The sequence below is a fragment of the Barbus barbus genome (genome assembly GCF_936440315.1).
Source record: "Barbus barbus genome assembly, chromosome: 14".
NCBI lineage: Eukaryota > Metazoa > Chordata > Actinopteri > Cypriniformes > Cyprinidae > Barbus > Barbus barbus.
Genome location: NC_136742.1, coordinates 1,665,224 through 1,682,500, shown reverse-complemented (window position 1 = coordinate 1,682,500; position 17,277 = coordinate 1,665,224). Strand labels below are relative to the sequence as shown.

At 44.8% G+C, this 17,277-nt stretch overlaps 1 protein-coding gene across 4 annotated transcripts in view; it reads left to right on the top strand.

Annotated features, from left to right (window-relative positions):
* The window catches only part of LOC306880534 (receptor-type tyrosine-protein phosphatase kappa), a 222,949-nt gene that overhangs the window by 102,982 nt on the left and 102,690 nt on the right, over positions 1-17,277 (top strand). For all 4 annotated transcript variants that reach the window (XM_079434105.1, XM_079434103.1, XM_079434104.1 and 1 more), the window contains one exon: positions 2,770-2,944. In XM_079434105.1, coding sequence (XP_079290231.1) covers positions 2,770-2,944 — 175 coding nt within the window. The remainder of the gene's footprint in view (positions 1-2,769; positions 2,945-17,277) is intronic.

The following is a 17,277-nucleotide window of genomic DNA, read 5'->3' as shown; positions in this document are numbered from 1 at the left end:
TGCTTTACAGTTTTTTTACCATTGCTATGACAATGTTTTCAATTAACAATTTTCCTAAACTCCTCACACGGTTAGCACAACATCTGTCTGTGTTGGCTATACAATAAACACATTTCTTGTTGCTTTGACACAAAATGCATACAGTTAACACAAATTTAAAATGCTTGAGCCTCTTTTACACACAAGCTCAACCAAGACCAAAACAATGTAATTTTACTGCCAACACAAATATATCCCATTTTTTTATTCATTAATGAGAAACAGCTGCTTGCAAATATATAATGTTATGAAAATATATAAATTACAGCTGATTCCCGTCTAGGAAACACACTCAGGTGTTGAGGTTCTTTCGATTGCATGACCATACAGTATACAGTAAAAGAGGATCTCTTTGAGTTGATCTTGTGTGGAAAGTGCACTCCTGCATAAATGTGAGATTTTAAAAGACCTTTATGAAAGACTTGTGCCAGAGGTAGAAAGGGGACAGGTGGGAGATCTGTCGATATATGTGATCACATGGAACAATGTGGCATTCCACCATTCCCGTGCAGTCACAGCCTGGTTTGATGCCCATCCCAGAATGATATCCATTGCCCCTTACTCCACTTTCCTCAACCTCATTGAGGAGTTTTTCTGAGCCTGGAGATGGAAGGTTTTTGACCAAATGTCCCTCCTGGATGCAATGGGTGCAGCATGCCAAGACATCACAGCTGAACACTGCCAGGGGTGGATATGGCATACCAAAAGATTTTGAGCATGAAATTAACTGTTTTGTGAATTGTGTGTTGTAGGTGTGTTGGTGCGGTAAGGGTTTAGGAAAATTGTTAGGAGAATTGAAAAAATAGCGATCGTAAAAAACTGTAAATTATCCAGTTATACAGCTTAAGGTGCTTAAAAGGTTCCTCACAGCGATGCCATAGGCATAGAAGAAAGTTTTTTGTTCCACAAAGAACCATTCAGTCAAAGTTTCTTTAAAGAACCATCTCTTTGAAGAACCGTCTTTCGCCACAAAGAAGCTATTGTGAAACGGAAAGATTCTTCAGATGTTAAAGGTTCTTTATGGAACCATTTAGACAAAAAAGTTCTTCTATGGCATCGTGAAGCACCTTTATTTTAAAGAGTGTAGCAGGATTGATTCTGATTGGCTGTCAATGTTTGTATCGTTTTGGGATGCACGATATTATCGGACTGATATCAGAATCAGCCGATAGTGGCTTTAAATGTAAATATCCCCATCGGGCCGATATTAAAATTATGCCGATATGTCACATGTGCTCAGGGTGTGCTAGTGATTAGATCACGTCAGCAGTGTGGCTCATTCTTAAAGAAAAGTTTTGTCTGAATGATGATTAGATTCACCGATTTGGATTGCTGCATTTAATCTGTGAAAGTATGTACAGAATGAAGCGTTCAGTGTGTGATAGAGTAAACAGAAATAGCACGTGCAGCAGCAGCCTCCCCCGGGTCCTAATGGCCGTTCTGCAAGGAGTTTTAATCTGTAGGGGCGCTGTTGGACTACTTCTAATTAAATTGAAAGTAAAATAGCCTGCACAAATAACATTTAGACTGTGTTTCTGATTAAATAAAGCAGTAATTGATGTCATAAAATAATGAGTATGTTTTGATTTAAAGGTCAGAAGCTATAGCTTACATGAAAAAAAAAATCACAAACATAACACCTGTAAATTAAATGATTTTATATATACTGATTTATTCATTAATGTGTAATATGTTTTATTCTTTTCAACAAATCATGAGCTCTAAAAGATTTTCTGAATTTTTACAACTCTTTTGTTTTTGACCATCTACAAATGTTAAATCTTAAAATAAAATGTTAGGGTTAACACTGCATCTTTCTGGGGGGAAAAATGCAGCGACTGATATATATTTTCAAAGCTTCAATGTACTGTTAAAAAACCTTCATTATTTTTTATTTAATTCTAACAAATAAGTTCTTGTTAAAAACTAACCAAAATTTTAAATATTTTGCTTATAATTTCAGCACAGGAGAGACTTGGTGTTGTTTCCAAACAAAAAGGAAATATATCGGTATCGGTATCGGCCAAAATGAGTTAAAATAAAATATAAAATATCAGCATATCCAATATCGTGCACCCCTTGTATCATTCATCACCTGTAAAAAAAAATCTTTCTCAAAGTGATTCCAACAATATCGTTTTCTGTGCCTTTTTCGTTATAGCTGTGGTGTGGACTCGATTTATTCTTTAAATTGAGAATGATTTTTAGAACTATATCTTTATCGTTATTTTTATAGTTATCGTCCTTGGTGTGAACGGGCCTTGAACCTTCAGTTCTGCTCATGTCACGGCATGTGGCCTTTTGAAATGAAGACCCTTCTCTGCGTTTGAATTATTTCATAAATTCATGTTCAGTTCAGGCATGTGGAACAGCATTTACTGTATACCACAGCTATGAAAGCAGTAGTACTGTATCATATGTCACTGTTGTTCAGCTATGGCTAATAATGTCTGCAAATCCCGAGAAAACACCACAGACTTCATTTAACCATAATGCTCATTTAAAAGCAGCTCACTCACAGATCTTTTCCATTGATTTTGTTTTATGTTTGTACTGTCGATTGTTTTCTCATCCATTTTTTGCCTCCTATATCTGAACAGCACTGATCTGTAAAGTAACTACCAGAAAATATCTAGTCAGCAGATTTCATTTTCTCTAAAAATGACAAAACTCGTCAAGCACAAAACCTGGAAATATTCAATTTTTCATCTCTTGTGTTGTCACATACAGCAGCGTAATGGAGAGGACATTCCCGTGGCGGAGAAGAAAAACATCAACCACAGGAAGTTTGCGGCCTCTTTCCGACTGAGAGAAGTGACCAGTCAGGACCAAGATCTGTACCGCTGCGTCACCCAATCAGAGAGAGGATCTGGGGTCTCCAACTTTGCTGGACTCATCGTCAGAGGTAAGGACTTGTTTTGTTATTTATGCTGTTATTGTACTTTTCTGTACATTAAAATGCATATTTTAGACTCTTAAATTCTGAATGGTCGAGCCATTATATGCCAAACATCTTTCCCAGTTCATAAATCTGGTGTCTACAAAAGAGATGCATTTGAAAAGAAAAGTGTCCCCAGCGGTTTTCTGAGAAAATAAACAAGCAAATGAATTAATGAATAAATAAATAAATAGGACAATTGTTATTTAAAATAGCAATAATATATAAAATAGAATTAAAGATAATGAAATGCTTTACAGTTCAGTAGTATTATAGCGATATTTCTTTAATTTTTAGAATTTGTATAATATAAATAATAATAAATAATAAATTTAATGAATAATAAAAAAAAATATTAGATGTAGTTTCCTAATTTTCTTTTCTTTTCTTTTTTATGAAATAATGCACATACAATTTCATCACCAGTAAAAAAAACTATATTTATGGCCAGTAAGTCAGTAAATCACAGTCTATTGACATATTTGGCAAGATGTTAGTCTTAGGCCGTGCACACACACCTGTGACTACACTACAGTTCCCTATCTGTCGGTCACTACGAGTTATGTCGTGACGACATTAGGGCATTTACTTGGGAGCCCCGACCGCCTCTGATAAGAGAAAACGCCAATGAAATTTGGCTAGTGGATTTTGCATACCTGAGCCACTCCCCGTGCATACGGGTATAAAAGGGCGACAGGTGCATCCACTCATCAGATTTTTGCTTCGGAGCCGAGTGGATGAGAAGTCTTGAAACAGATCAGATCTCCACAAAGCCGTCTGCCTCGAAGTTTGCTCCTGGGTGGCGTTACAGTGCAGACAGCGGTGTCCCTGCAGCAGCGATTCCCCTGGTCACTTCACCTGAAAGAGCAAATTTCTAAAACACTGGGCGGTTCGCGTCTTTTTAAAGATGCCGTTCTGTCCGTGTTCTCTTGGTTGCGGTCGCTTCCTGTCCTCAGATGACGGTCACGAGCGTTGTCTTCAGTGTCTGGGCATCCAGCACGCTGAAGATGCGTTTGTGGATGAGTCATGCGCCTGTTGTGGGCGTATGAACATGGCAATGCTGCGATCTCGCCTTTGCTTTCTGAAAGGATTGGCACCCTCTGCCGCCACCCGTCCCGGTCTCTCTGGCTCGAGCAGAGGACCGCCGGCTGGCGCTCTGGGAGATCTGAGGGTGACAGTAAGAGCTTCTCCGCCGGGCACGTCCCCGCGGACCTCTTACTCCTCTCGCAGCGCTTGTTCCTTCCGGTTCCCGAGTGATTTCGCTTGTTCGCCCCACGGGGCCGCCAGCATTTCATTCGGTGCGCCGCCCGAGGATCAGATGTCGATCGCGGCATCGGGGGATGGGCTTTCATCCTCTGAGGATGAACGATCGGCGGGGCTGCCCCCTCGGGTGTTGTCGCCACTGCCGATCCGGACCCAGAGCTGACGGCCATGCTTGCCCGGGCAGCCGTGAGTATCGGGCTGGAGGTCAACAGACCGCCCAGTCCCGAGCCTTCGCGGCTGGATGATTGGTTCATCGGCGCAAAACGCGACCAGCGGCCGCACTTTGCCCCGGTGCCTTTCTTCCCGGAGGTGCATGAGGAGCTGACGAAGTCGTGGACGGCCCCTTTCTCGGCCAGAAGCCGCTCGTCTCCCTCCTCCGTCCTGACTACCCTCGATGGCGGGGCGGCCAGGGGGTACGTGGATATTCCCCAGGTGGAGAGAGCGGTTGCGGTGCACCTGTGCCCGCAAAACGCCGCCAGCACTGCATGCCATGGCCATCCTGCAAGTTCACCAGGCCAAGGCACTGAAACAAATGCACGAGGGTAGTCCCGACCCGGGGTTGATGCAGGAGCTGCGCACGGTGACTGACTTCGCTCTCCGGGCGACGAAAGTCACGGCGCGGTCCCTCGGGAAGGCGATGTCCACGTTAGTGGTCCAAGAGCGCCATCTCTGGCTCAATCTGGCCGAGATGAAGGACGTCGACAAAGTACGCTTTCTCGACGCCTCCATCTCCCAGACGGGGCTATTTGGCAACACTGTCGAGGGTTTTGCCCAGCAATTCTCGGCAGTACAAAAGCCGACGGAGGCAATTCAGCACATCCTCCCTAAACGGCGGGATGCTCCAGCTGCCACCGCTGGCCCAAGGGCCAGGCCACAGTCTGCTGGTCGCCGTGGGCGCCCTCCTGCGTCCTCCAGAGCTGCTCCGCCCCGTGCTGATTCGTCACCTAGGCCGGTGCGTCGAGCCTCTCGCAGGAGTGTGGCGCCCCCTGCACCTCAGCCGGCCGCCAAGTCCTCCAGGAAGACGACAAAGCGGCCCTGACGTGCACAAGCCGGAGATGGAGGAATTTGCTCTTTCCCAGGAGACGACGAGGCTAGCGTCGCTCCTTCCCCCGGAGGAGGGCCGGGTGGAGAATCTTGTGTTTTCTTTTGTTTCTGTTCCGCCACTGGCTCAAGGGCCAGTGGTACCCACATTGTCAAAGAAAGAGCAATTTCCCTTTCCTCCGGGTTCCCAGGTCTGCGGGCTGACAGTGTGCGACGCACTGCCTCCTCACTCTCACTAGAGACCCATATTGCCAGTGGCCAAGAGAGTGCGGTCTGGGGACGCGATGCCTCCCCGCGCACCTCTAGCCAGTAGTTTTGTGGGGATGAGTCAGAACGCACTGCCTTCTGTTCCATCCAACCTTACTCCCCCTCGCTGCACCACTGCGGGCACGTCGATTGTGCCTTTGGTGCCGCTTGCACGGTATCTGGGGGCGTGGCTTGCGCTACCCAGCCCGTCTCGCTGGCTCATTCGCACAGTTCGACTCGGCTATGCGATTCAGTTCGCCAGGCGGCCGCCCAGGTTCAGCGGCATCCTCGAGACTTCGGTGGCAGTCCGAGATGCACCTGTCCTGCGCGAGGAGATAGCTGTCCTTCTGGCAAAGGTTGCAATCGAGCCGGTCCCTCCAGCCGAGATGAGGCAGGGGTTTTACAGCCCCTACTTCATCGTGCCCAAGCAAGGCGGTGGCCTCCGGCCAATCCTGGACCTGCGAGTCCTGAATCGGGCCCTACACAAGCTCCCGTTCAAGATGTTGACGCAGAAGCGCATCATCAAATGCGTTCAGTCCGCGGATTGGTTTGCAGCGATCGACCTGAAGGACGCTTACTTTCATGTCTCGATTCTCCCTCGACACAGGCCGTTCCTACGGTTTGCGTTCGAGGGGCGGGCATGGCAGTACAGGGTCTTCCCTTTCGGGCCCTCCCTGTCTCCCCGTGCCTTCACGAAGGTGGCGGCGGGCGCCCTTGCCCCGTTACGGGAATTGGGCGTCAGGATCCTCAACTATCTCGACGATTGGCTCATCTTGGCCCGGTCGCGAGAACAGTTGTGTGGTCACGGGGACCTGGTGCTCCGGCACCTCAGCCAGTTGGGGCTTCGGGTCAACTGGGAAAAGAGCAAGCTCTTCCCTGTGCAGAGAATCTCTTTTCTCGGTGTGGAGTTAGACTCCGTGAGTATAACGGCACGTCTCTCGGACGTGCATGCCCAATCAGTGCTGAACTGCCTGAGTTCCTTCAGAGGCAGGACAGTGGTTACGCTGAAACAGTTTCAGCAGCTCCTGGGGCATATGGCATCCGTAGCCGCAGTCACGCCGCTCGAGTTGCTTCATATGAGACCACTTCAGCACTGGTTACACTCACGGGTCCCGAGATGGGCATGGCGCCGCGGGACACGTCGTGTGACCATCACGCAATCGTGTCGCCACTCTTTCAGCCCCTGGTCGGACCTTGCCTTCCTACGGGCCGGGGTGCCCTTAGGACAAGTTTCCCGGCATGTTGTTGTCACAACAGATGCCTCCAGCATGGGCTGGGGCGCTACATGCAACGGGCAGGCAGCCTCGGGGCTCTGGACGGGGCCTCGACTGCTTTGGCACATCAACTGCCTAGAGCTGTTGGCAGTGCATCTGGCCTTAAAGCAGTTCCGGCCACTGCTCTTAGGCCAGCACGTGTTGGTCCGCACGGACAACACTGCGGCTGTTTTGTACATCAACCGGCAGGGAGGTCTACGATCACGCCACATGTCACAGCTCGCCCGCCATCTCCTCCTCTGGAGTCAGTCACAGCTCAAATCGCTGCGCGCCGTCCACATTCCGGGGGAGCTCAATCGTGCAGCCGACGCGCTCTCACGACAGCTCACGTTCCCCGGAGAATGGCGACTCCATCCCGAGACGATCCGGCTGTTTTGGAGTCAATTCGGGGGAGCCAAGGTAGACGTGTTTGCTTCCCGCGAGTCCACCCACTGCCAGCTGTATTTCTCCCTGGCCGAGGCCCCCCTCGGCACGGACGCACTGGCACACAGCTGGCCTCGGGCTCTGCGCAAGTATGCATTTCCCCCAGTGAGCCTGATCGCACAGACACTGTGCAAGGTCAGGGAGGACAAGGAGCAGGTCTTGTTGGTTGCGCCATATTGGCCCACCCAGACCTGGTTTCCGGAACTCACCCTCCTCGCGACAGCCCCTCCCTGGCGCATCCCTCTGAGGAAGGACCTTCTTTCTCAGGGGCTCGGCACCATATGGCACCCGCATCCAGATCTGTGGAACCTCCATATGTGGCTTCTGGATGGGACGCGGCAGACTTGAGTGGCCTGCCACAGTCTGTGGTCGACACCATCACTCAGGCTAGGGCCCCTTCAACTAGGCAAGCCTATGCACTGAAGTGGAGTCTGTTCGCGGACTGGTGTCCTTCTCGTCGGGAGGACCCCCGAAGATGCACGATTGGAGTGGTGCTTTCTTTCCTGCAAGAGAGGTTGGAGCGCAGGCTGTCGCCCTCCACCTTGAAAGTGTACGTGGCTGCTATTGCGGCCCATCACGATGTAGTGGACGGCCGGTCCCTGGGGAAGCATGATCTCATCGTGAGGTTCCTGAGGGGTGCCAGAAGGTTAAATCCTCCTAGGCCACCCCTGATGCCCTCCTGGGATCTCTCTATTGTCCTGGCTGGACTTCAGAGGGGTCCCTTTGAGCCGCTGGACTCAGTCGAGCTGAAATTCCTGTCGGCTAAGACAGCGCTCCTGACCGCGCTCACTTCCATCAAGAGGGTCGGGGACCTCCAAGCATTTTCGGTAAGCGAAGAGTGCCTTGTGTTTGGGCCGTCCTACTCTCACGTTGTCCTGAGACCCCGGCCTGGATACCTGCCTAAGGTTCCCACCACTCCCTTCCGCGATCAGGTGGTGAACCTGCAAGCACTGCCCTCGTTGCTGTGTCCCGTGAGAGCGTTGCGCATATACGTGGACCGCACCCGGAGCTTCAGAAGCTCTGAGCAGCTCTTTGTCTGCCACGGAGGTCAGCAGAAAGGGAAGGCTGTCTCCAAGCAGAGGTTGGCCCACTGGATAGTGGATGCCATCGCCTTGGCGTACCAATCCCAAGGCGAGCCGTGCCCCCTCGGGGTGAGGGCTCACTCCACACGGAGTGTTGCCTCCTCCTATGCGTTGGCGCACGGCGCCTCTTTGGCAGACATCTGTAGAGCTGCGGGCTGGGCGACACCGAACACCTTCGCGAGATTTTACAGTCTCCGCGTTGAGCCAGTCTCTTCCCGTGTGTTGGGTAACAGGTAAGTGGCGGGAAGAGTTGGCCGGTGTCACGCTTGCTGCGCCATTCCCCCTTACCCGGGGAAATGAGCGCCTGTTTCTCTCCTCCAGTTAGTTCCGCGGACGGCGAACCCTGCCGGAGTTCCTCCAGCACCCCCGGCAGTCAGACTGGGCGGAGCAGCCTGACGCCAGGCCCAGTACCGGTGTTAGCTTGCCCGGGTCTCCGGTCAGCCCCTGTACTCGGCTAGGTGCCCGTGTGGCCTGATTCCCTTCGGGTGATCCCACACGTGTGTCCATCCACGGTACGGTTTCCCTCACGGTAAACCCGTTTCTTCCCTTTGACAGAGCTCTGTCAGACTCTGCTGGCAGCCCTCCTCCCTTCTCCTAGGTAGGATCTGCCCCAGGGTCCAGGCGTATGTAGCACTGCCCCAGGCTTGGGCCAGTCCATACCAGTGTCTCCACACGTTACCTCCCTTCGGGCAGGGTGTGGCCTCCGTAGCGCCCTTCTCCGGAAGGCTCGCTTCCCCGTCGTTACTGCCGGGCTGTAACAACAAACAGGAAAGACTTGAAGCAGTCTTTCATAGAAGGTCGAAATCCCTTCCGATTTCTGGGGAAAGGAACAGCGGCTTGGCTATCTCCAGCAGCAATGTACTCAGTGGTCCCTGCGGGCGCCAAGGTTAGCGAATTTGCGCTGGGGCGGCGGGAAGGTTGCGACCTTCCCATCGCATTTGTCTGTCACGCGCTAGCTTGTCAACATCTGCATGCCATAAGGTCGTGATGGGGTTCAGGTTGTGGTGCTTTCCATAGACCCCTAATGTCGTCACGACATAACTCATAGTGACCGACAGATAGGGAACGTCTCGGTTACGTACGTAACCCTCGTTCCCTGATGGAGGGAACGGAGACGTTATGTCCCCATGCCACAATCTTGAACCATCGCTGGTTGCCAGGGACACGTTCTCGGCTCCTCAGCGGAAAACCTGATGAGTGGATGCACCTGTCGCCCTTTTATACCCGTATGCACGGGGAGTGGCTCAGGTATGCAAAATCCACTAGCCAAATTTCATTGGCGTTTTCTCTTATCAGAGGCAGTCGGGGCTCCCAAGTAAATCCCCTAATGTTGTCACAACATAACGTCTCCGTTCCCTCCATCAGGGAACGAGGGTTACGTACGTAACCGAGACGTTTTATTCCATCTTATTATATTTTTATCAGATTGTATGTGCCAATTATTCATGTAGCAGTTTCTTAATACTCAATATTGTGTTATCAAAGGCTAGGGAAGGCATGTTTATTATTATATATAGTGTATAAAGGCTGTTTAAGGACTCATCATCCAAAGCTCTGTGATCTTCTCAAGTCAGCGAGATGCAGCCATGGCTACAGCAATCATCTGCTTATTTACAGTTGTGGTCAGAATTATTGGAACCCTTGGTAAATATGATCAAAGAAGACTGTGAAAATTAACCTGCTTTGTTAATCCTTTTGATCTTTTATTTAAAAAAATCACAAAAAGCTAACCTTTCATTGGATAATAAGAATTTAAAATGGGGGGAAATATCATTATGAAATAAATGTTTTCTCTGATACACATTGGTCACAATTAACGGCACCTTTTTATTCAATACTTTTTGAAACCTCCATTTGCCAGTTTAACAGCTCTAAATCTTCTCCTGTAATGCCTGATGAGGTTAGAGAACACCTGACAAGAGATCAGAGACCATTCCTTCATCCAGAATCACTCCAGATCCTTTAGATTCACAGCTCCATGACGGTGCTTCTTCTCTTCAGTTCACCTCACTCATTTTCTACAGGGTTCAGGTCAGAGGACTGGAATGGCCAGCAGAAGCTTGGTTTTGTGCTCAGTGACCCATTTTTGTGTTGTTTTTGAGGTTTGTGTTTGGATTATTGTACGGTTGGAAGATCCAAACATGGCCCATAAGATTTCTAATAGAATCAGTCACTTATTGATTTTTTATCTGTTGGTATTTGATAGAATCCATGATGCCATGTGTCTGAACAAGATGTCCAGGACCTCCAGCAGAAATATAGGCCCACAACATCACAAATACAGCAGTATATTTCATTGTACACATGGGGTACTTTTTATCCCTGTGTTCACCAAACCCATCTTGAGTGTTTGCTGCTAAAAAAGCTCATTTTTTAGTTTCATCTGACCGTAGAAGCCAGTCCCATTTGAAGTTCCAGTCGTGTCTGATAACTGAATATGCTGGAGTTTGTTTTTGGATGAGCTAGGAGAATTTTTCTTGAAATCCTCCCAAACAATATGTGGTGATGTAGGGGCTGTTTGACAATTTTTTTTTAAGGTTTTCTGACCCCGAGACTCAACTATTTTCTGCAATTCTCCAGCTGTGATCCTTGAAGAGTCTTTAGCCACTCAAACTCTCCTTCTCACCGTGCATTAGGACGATATAGACACACGTCCTCTTCTAGGCAGTTTCATTACATTTTCTGTTGATTGGAAATTCTTAATTATTGCCCTGATGGTGGAAATGGGGATTTTCACTGCTCTAGCTCTTTTCTTAAAGCCACTTCACTAATTTGTGAAGCTCAATTATCTTTTGCTGCACATCAGAAATATATTCTTTGTTTTTTCTCATTGTGATGGATGATTAAGGGAATTTGGGCTTTGTTTTCCCTCCTATTTATATTTCTGTGAAACAGGAAGCCATGGCTGGATAATTTCATGTTCATAATCACCCTAGAGTGCTCAAAATTGTGAATATGAATGGGAGTATACTTCAGAGATATTTTACTCTTAAGAATTTCTAGGGGTGCCAATAATTGTGTCCAACGTGTGTTTGAGAAAAACATTTATTTCATAATGATATTTCCCCCCATTTTAAATTCTTATTATCCAATGAAAGGTTAGCTTTTTGTGAATTTTTTAAATAAAAGATCAAAAGGATTAACAAAGCAGATTAATTTTCACAGTCTTCTTTTATCATATTTACCAAGGTTTCCAATAATTCTGACCACAACTGTAAATGCTGCTAAATATTATAAACGTATTCATATTCACATTAGAACTGGGTGCGTGGTGCCGTATTAATATGCACCACCCATTTATGCAAACAAATCTCATTGGGTGTTTTCGGGTGACTCCGGGTCCGGAGAGTGCCGTGAAGTTTGCCGTGTGCAGATGCGACTCTGAGAGGAGTGCAATAGTTAGCAGCGGCCGGAGGGCAGAAGGGCCAGCTGAGTATCAGCCACACTGACAGCTCAGATATCTCCACCACACTTCCCCAGCTGACATCCTGCTACAAGTATACCAAAGATGGTAATTTCAGCGGAACTTTTTAGGCCATGGATTTGTGCGTGCGCTAATGGGAGCTGGCACGGAGTTGCCTATTGTCGCGCATGACCCCAGGCTAGTGCTTTATTAGCTCCCGCTCTCCCTAATGCGGGACGACAGCGGGCCCTCCCGGCTGTTTGGGGCCGCTTTGTAACAAATGAAAATTTCAGTGGTGGATTCTTATGCTGGAGAAGTATCGATCTGTGTGTCCCCCAGTTGCAGGAAGAAAGATGGAAGAGTGAAAAAAACGAACGTAAAAAAACACAACAAAACACAATTGTGGCCTCAGCATGTGCGCAGGGTTTGCATTAATGACATTAGCCCTCTCTCGCTTGTACAGAATAAACTGAATTGACGAGACATGTGCTGTGAAACCAATTCGAACGCAAACAGTCAATAAACACCGCCCTGTTTTTATTTGACATCTAGAGCGACGTCTCCTCATGCAGCTGCAGAAAGACCACCACAGACTCGCTCTTCAGAGAAAGCCTCCATTTAGAACTGAAATGTTGTGGTTTTGCAGCCTGATGTCACTGGAGAACAGGTCCAATAAGGACTGTGATATTATTACAGGTTAAAAGAACTGTTTTCTATTTGAACATACCGTAAAATGTAATTTATTTCTGTGATCAAAGCTGTATTTTCAGCATCATTACTCCAGTCTTGAGTGTCACATGATCCTTCAGAAATCATTTTAATATGCTGATTTGCTGCTCAAGAAACATTCACGTTTTTTTTTTTTTTTAAACGAAGCATTAACGCATGTTAGACTGCTCCCCATAAACACAATCAAGCCTAGAAATAAACCAGTCAACCACCCCTTTAAGCCTAAAATGTGTTTAAATATCACTATTGATGAGGATTGTATGATCTTTGGATAATATAGGTCTTTAAATGCAAGATATTTAAAGTGTACCTGAAATATACTTGCAATAGTTCCACTTTAGCACAATCAAATATACTTCAGCATATCTTTAGTTGGACTTCAGCACTACTATCAAATCAAAGGCAGTGATTTATTTATATATAGTAAGTTTACAGTCTATTTGTTGTATTGCATGTTTCAGAGTGAAGAGCAGCACTGTGTTCATTTACACGCATGCATCTTATAAAAGTATGCTTTCAGAGCAGCTTGTTCACAGTAAATGCTGTGAACTTCATCTTTGTGGGCACAATGAGTTTAATATTCATCTGGGAGCACAACATGTGCTTGGCTCACTTTATTCACATTAACATTCACTTAATTTCCAGCATTTTTGTGGGCAGCAGTATTCTGACAGAATGAAATGTTTAAAGCTTAAGGATTTGAATGTTTGAAAGTGAATAATTTAAGACATTTGTATTGTAACATGTTCACTCTAACACTACGAGTATGAACACCCTTTAATCTATTTCCATTAGCAACATGAGATAAAAAATGAAATGTCATATCACAGTTCAAAACACAATATCACAGTTCTTGCAATGCATGACAAAGTAATCACAATATAATTTTTTGACCAAATTGTGCAGCCCATATATAAACAATCAAACTAAAACACACACACACACAAAAAAATGTATTTAATATTGTATCTGTTTACTTGCATGTCATGTGACCATTAACCAGAATCATAGATTTCTGAACAAATATTAACTTCAAACCTCAGGGTGACTTCAAGTAAATATTTTACTTCTGGCAAGGAGTTCGGCTGACAAAAATGTTTGGGAATCCCTGTAAATGACTGATTTGAAGAACATCAAAAAAAAATGTTTTAATCCTCAAATAACCATGTAGCCAAATCAAGAAACCTATACAGCCAGAAGTGGAGTCGCCCATCAGCAGACCCCCAGAAACCTCCACAGGTTTCTCTTAGATGCAGGTGTGTTTGTGTCGGAGCCAGGGGCGGACTGGTCATCTGGCAGACCGGGCATTTTTCCGCTGGGCCGACGTACGTTTTGGGCTGGGCCTATACATCTTCTCATACCATATTTGTCGGGCCATAAAACTCTTAGCAGCCTATAGTTTTTTCTGCCTAAATAGTTGACGGCGCTGTGGTCTTTGCAGATTTTTTTCCCCCAGACAGACCGGCCCAAGAGACATTTAATCAGCAGCCCATTGGTTATTTTCTTAATTGACATTGGGCTGACCCAATCACATCTTTAAACAACTCCCCAGTCGAGTCTGGGGTGTGTGATATACAGTATATCTTCTGCAATAATAGGGTAAGTGTTGTTGTAATGATGTGTGATCTGACATTATCAAGTAGGCTATATCATCAAATCACACACAGAGTGCACGCACTTGATTTATTAATGTATTAAAACTCTAAATTCCAGGCATTCTAAATTGTAGACGGCAAAAATGCTTCTGTATGCTTTGTATATTTATATAATATAGTTAACTTCTATATCTATATCACACAAAGAGTACCGTTTTTCTGCAGATATCATGAACATTTAATAATAATTTTATACAAGGTCAGTGAAGCAATAACTGACTTACATTTTAGACTTATTGCTTGTTTTGCCAAAGAAAATAGTTCCAAACAAAGATCACAGCACTGTTTTGCGTCTCTGAGCAATGGACGGTGTACTTATTGAATGAATCTGCTTTTTGAACAAATCGGTTGAATAAATGATTCAGTGATTCACTCATTAACACAGTCAAAGGCTCTGTTCCTGAATGAATCTGCTTTTTGAACAAATCGGTTGAATAAATGATTCAGTGATTCACTCATTAACACAGTCAAAGGCTCTGTTCCTGAATGAATCAGCCGTTTGAACGAATCGGTTGAATAAATGATTCAGTGATTCACTCATTAACACAGTCAAATGCCCTGTTCCTGAATGAATCAGTCATTTGAATGAATCGGTTGAATAAATGATTCAGTGATTCACTAATTAACACAGTCAAATGCTCTGTTCCTGAATGAATCAGTCGTTTGAATGAATCGGTTGAATAAATGATTCGGTGATTCACTCATTAACACAGTCAAATGCTCTGTTCCTGAATGAATCAGCCGTTTGAATGAATCGGTTGAATAAATGATTCGGTGATTCATTCATTAACACAGTCAAATACTCTGTTCCTGAATGAATCAGTCGTTTGAATCAATCGGTTGAATAAATGGTTCGGTGATTCACTCATTAACACAGTCAAATACTCTATTCCTGAATGAATCAGCCGTTTGAATGAATCGGTTGAATAAATGGTTCGGTGATTCACTCATTAACACAGTCAAATGCTCTGTTCCTGAATGAATCAGTCATTTGAATGAATCGGTTGAATAAATGATTCAGTGATTCACTCATTAACACAGTCAAATGCTCTGTTCCTGAATGAATCAGCCGTTTGAATTAATCGGTTGAATAAATGATTCAGTGATTCATTCATTAACACAGTCAAATACTCTGTTCCTGAATGAATCAGTCGTTTGAATGAATCGGTTGAATCTCAATGACTCACTCATTAATGGTCAATTTCTGTCACTAAAGTCTTTGCTGTCACCTACTAGCGGTTTTAATTTCACATTTTGACTATTTTTTTCATGTTTTAAATTATTTCAAATATCAGTACTCAACGTTTTATGTTAAAAACACAACATTAGGCCTATTTATGCATCTATAACTGCAGTTTAAATGCATCCATGGCCCCTCTGAGATACATTAAACTGTGTAAATACATCTAAATGTTTTCTTATGTTGGAATGAAAGACACTAAGTACCGGATGAAGTACTTTTTATTCTTACCCAAAAATACAAAATGGAAGAAAGAGTTAAAACTGAACACAATCTTGCTACTAAAGCTGTATGAATATTGTTTTATATATACAGTTATTTGCTTCTTTTCCATTTTGCATTTACTTGTACTTTTACTTTCAATACTTTCAATACGTTTAAGATTTTTAAAAATACTTTTCGTACTTAAGTACAATACTTGCCGGTCTGGGCCAAAATGACAGGGCCGATTTTTTGTCCCAGTCCAACCCTGGTCGGAGCGATATGGAGACGATGATTGTTTGCTTCTTGTGATTTTCTAATGACTAGATGGCAGGCTGTCACTCTCCTGTGCGTGCGCGGCTCCCCGTCGTAAACACGCTGACTGATTGGTGGTAAATACGCCTAGAGAGACAGCCAGAGATCAGGAGTTGAAACGAGGCAGATTTTAAAGACTCCACGGCATGTGACGATGGCACCAGGTCAAAGACAGATCATTAAAGTTTGATGAAGCGCGATTGGCTGATGCTTCCTGATGATGAGCACACACAACAAACACAAACAAACCAAAACAGCCCAAATGTCAACCACTCTGAAATCTGAGAGAATGGAGAAAAGAACAGGGCTGCTTTTCATTAATGTCACACGCATCGGCTTCCTGTCGGGGATACGCATCAATAATTAATTCGGTTTCACCAAATACACTCTTTGTGCGCTCACTAGCATTCTGGGTCTAAAGTAAGCATTTAGCCAAAACTGCCAAAGGCAGCTGGAAATATTCATTAATTCTCACAAAGCTGAATTTTGCCACTTTATTGAGCTGTACAGTGTCACTCAGTAAGATGTTTTTTGTTTGTTTCTGGCAAAATTCTCTCCTGCTGACCAAGGCTGCATTTATTTGATCAACATTAAAAGCAGTGATATTGTGAAATATTATTATAATTTAAAACAGCTGTTTTCTATGTGAACATCTGTTAAACTATAATTTATTTCTGTGATCACATCTGTATTTTCAGCATCATTTCTCCAGTCTTCAGTGTCACATGATCTTCTAATATGCTGATTTTCTGCTCAAGAAACATTTCTGATTATTATCAATGTTGAAAACAGTTATGCTGCTGAATATTTTTGTGCAAACCAGAAAGTTCACAAGAATAGCATTTATTTAAAATCTTTTGTAAAATTATAAATGTCTTTGCTATCAGTTTTGATCAATTTAATGAGTCCTTGCAGAATAAAACCATTAATTTTTTAAATAAATAAATAAATGCCCTAGTAAAGAAGTAATATATTTAAAACGCATTTATTTCACACTAAATATAGTTCAAACCTATTAACATATTTACTAACATCTCGTTTGAGACTTACTGATTATGAAATATTATAATTAAATTTTATTTGGAGTACTACTTGCACATCAGTCTCTCTCTCTCTCACAGCTGACAGAAAGATGTTTGCTTTGAGAGAGAACGCAAAGTTTTGCGAGGGAACGCAAACATCTTTGCAAAAGAACGCAAAAGATTTGAAAAATATTTTTTCCTCCCACCCCAAATTTTTTTCACCCACCCCGAAATCTTTCCACCACCATGAGCTCTAAGGGGCTCCGTAGATTCGCGCTCGTGCGTTATCTTAATCTACTTTCACGCTACAAAAATGCGCTCTCAACATTTGGCAGTAAAATAACAGCATATGTGTCAGATGTCACTTTTATTGTGAGTTAGACGTTGATTCGGGGTCGATTGATGA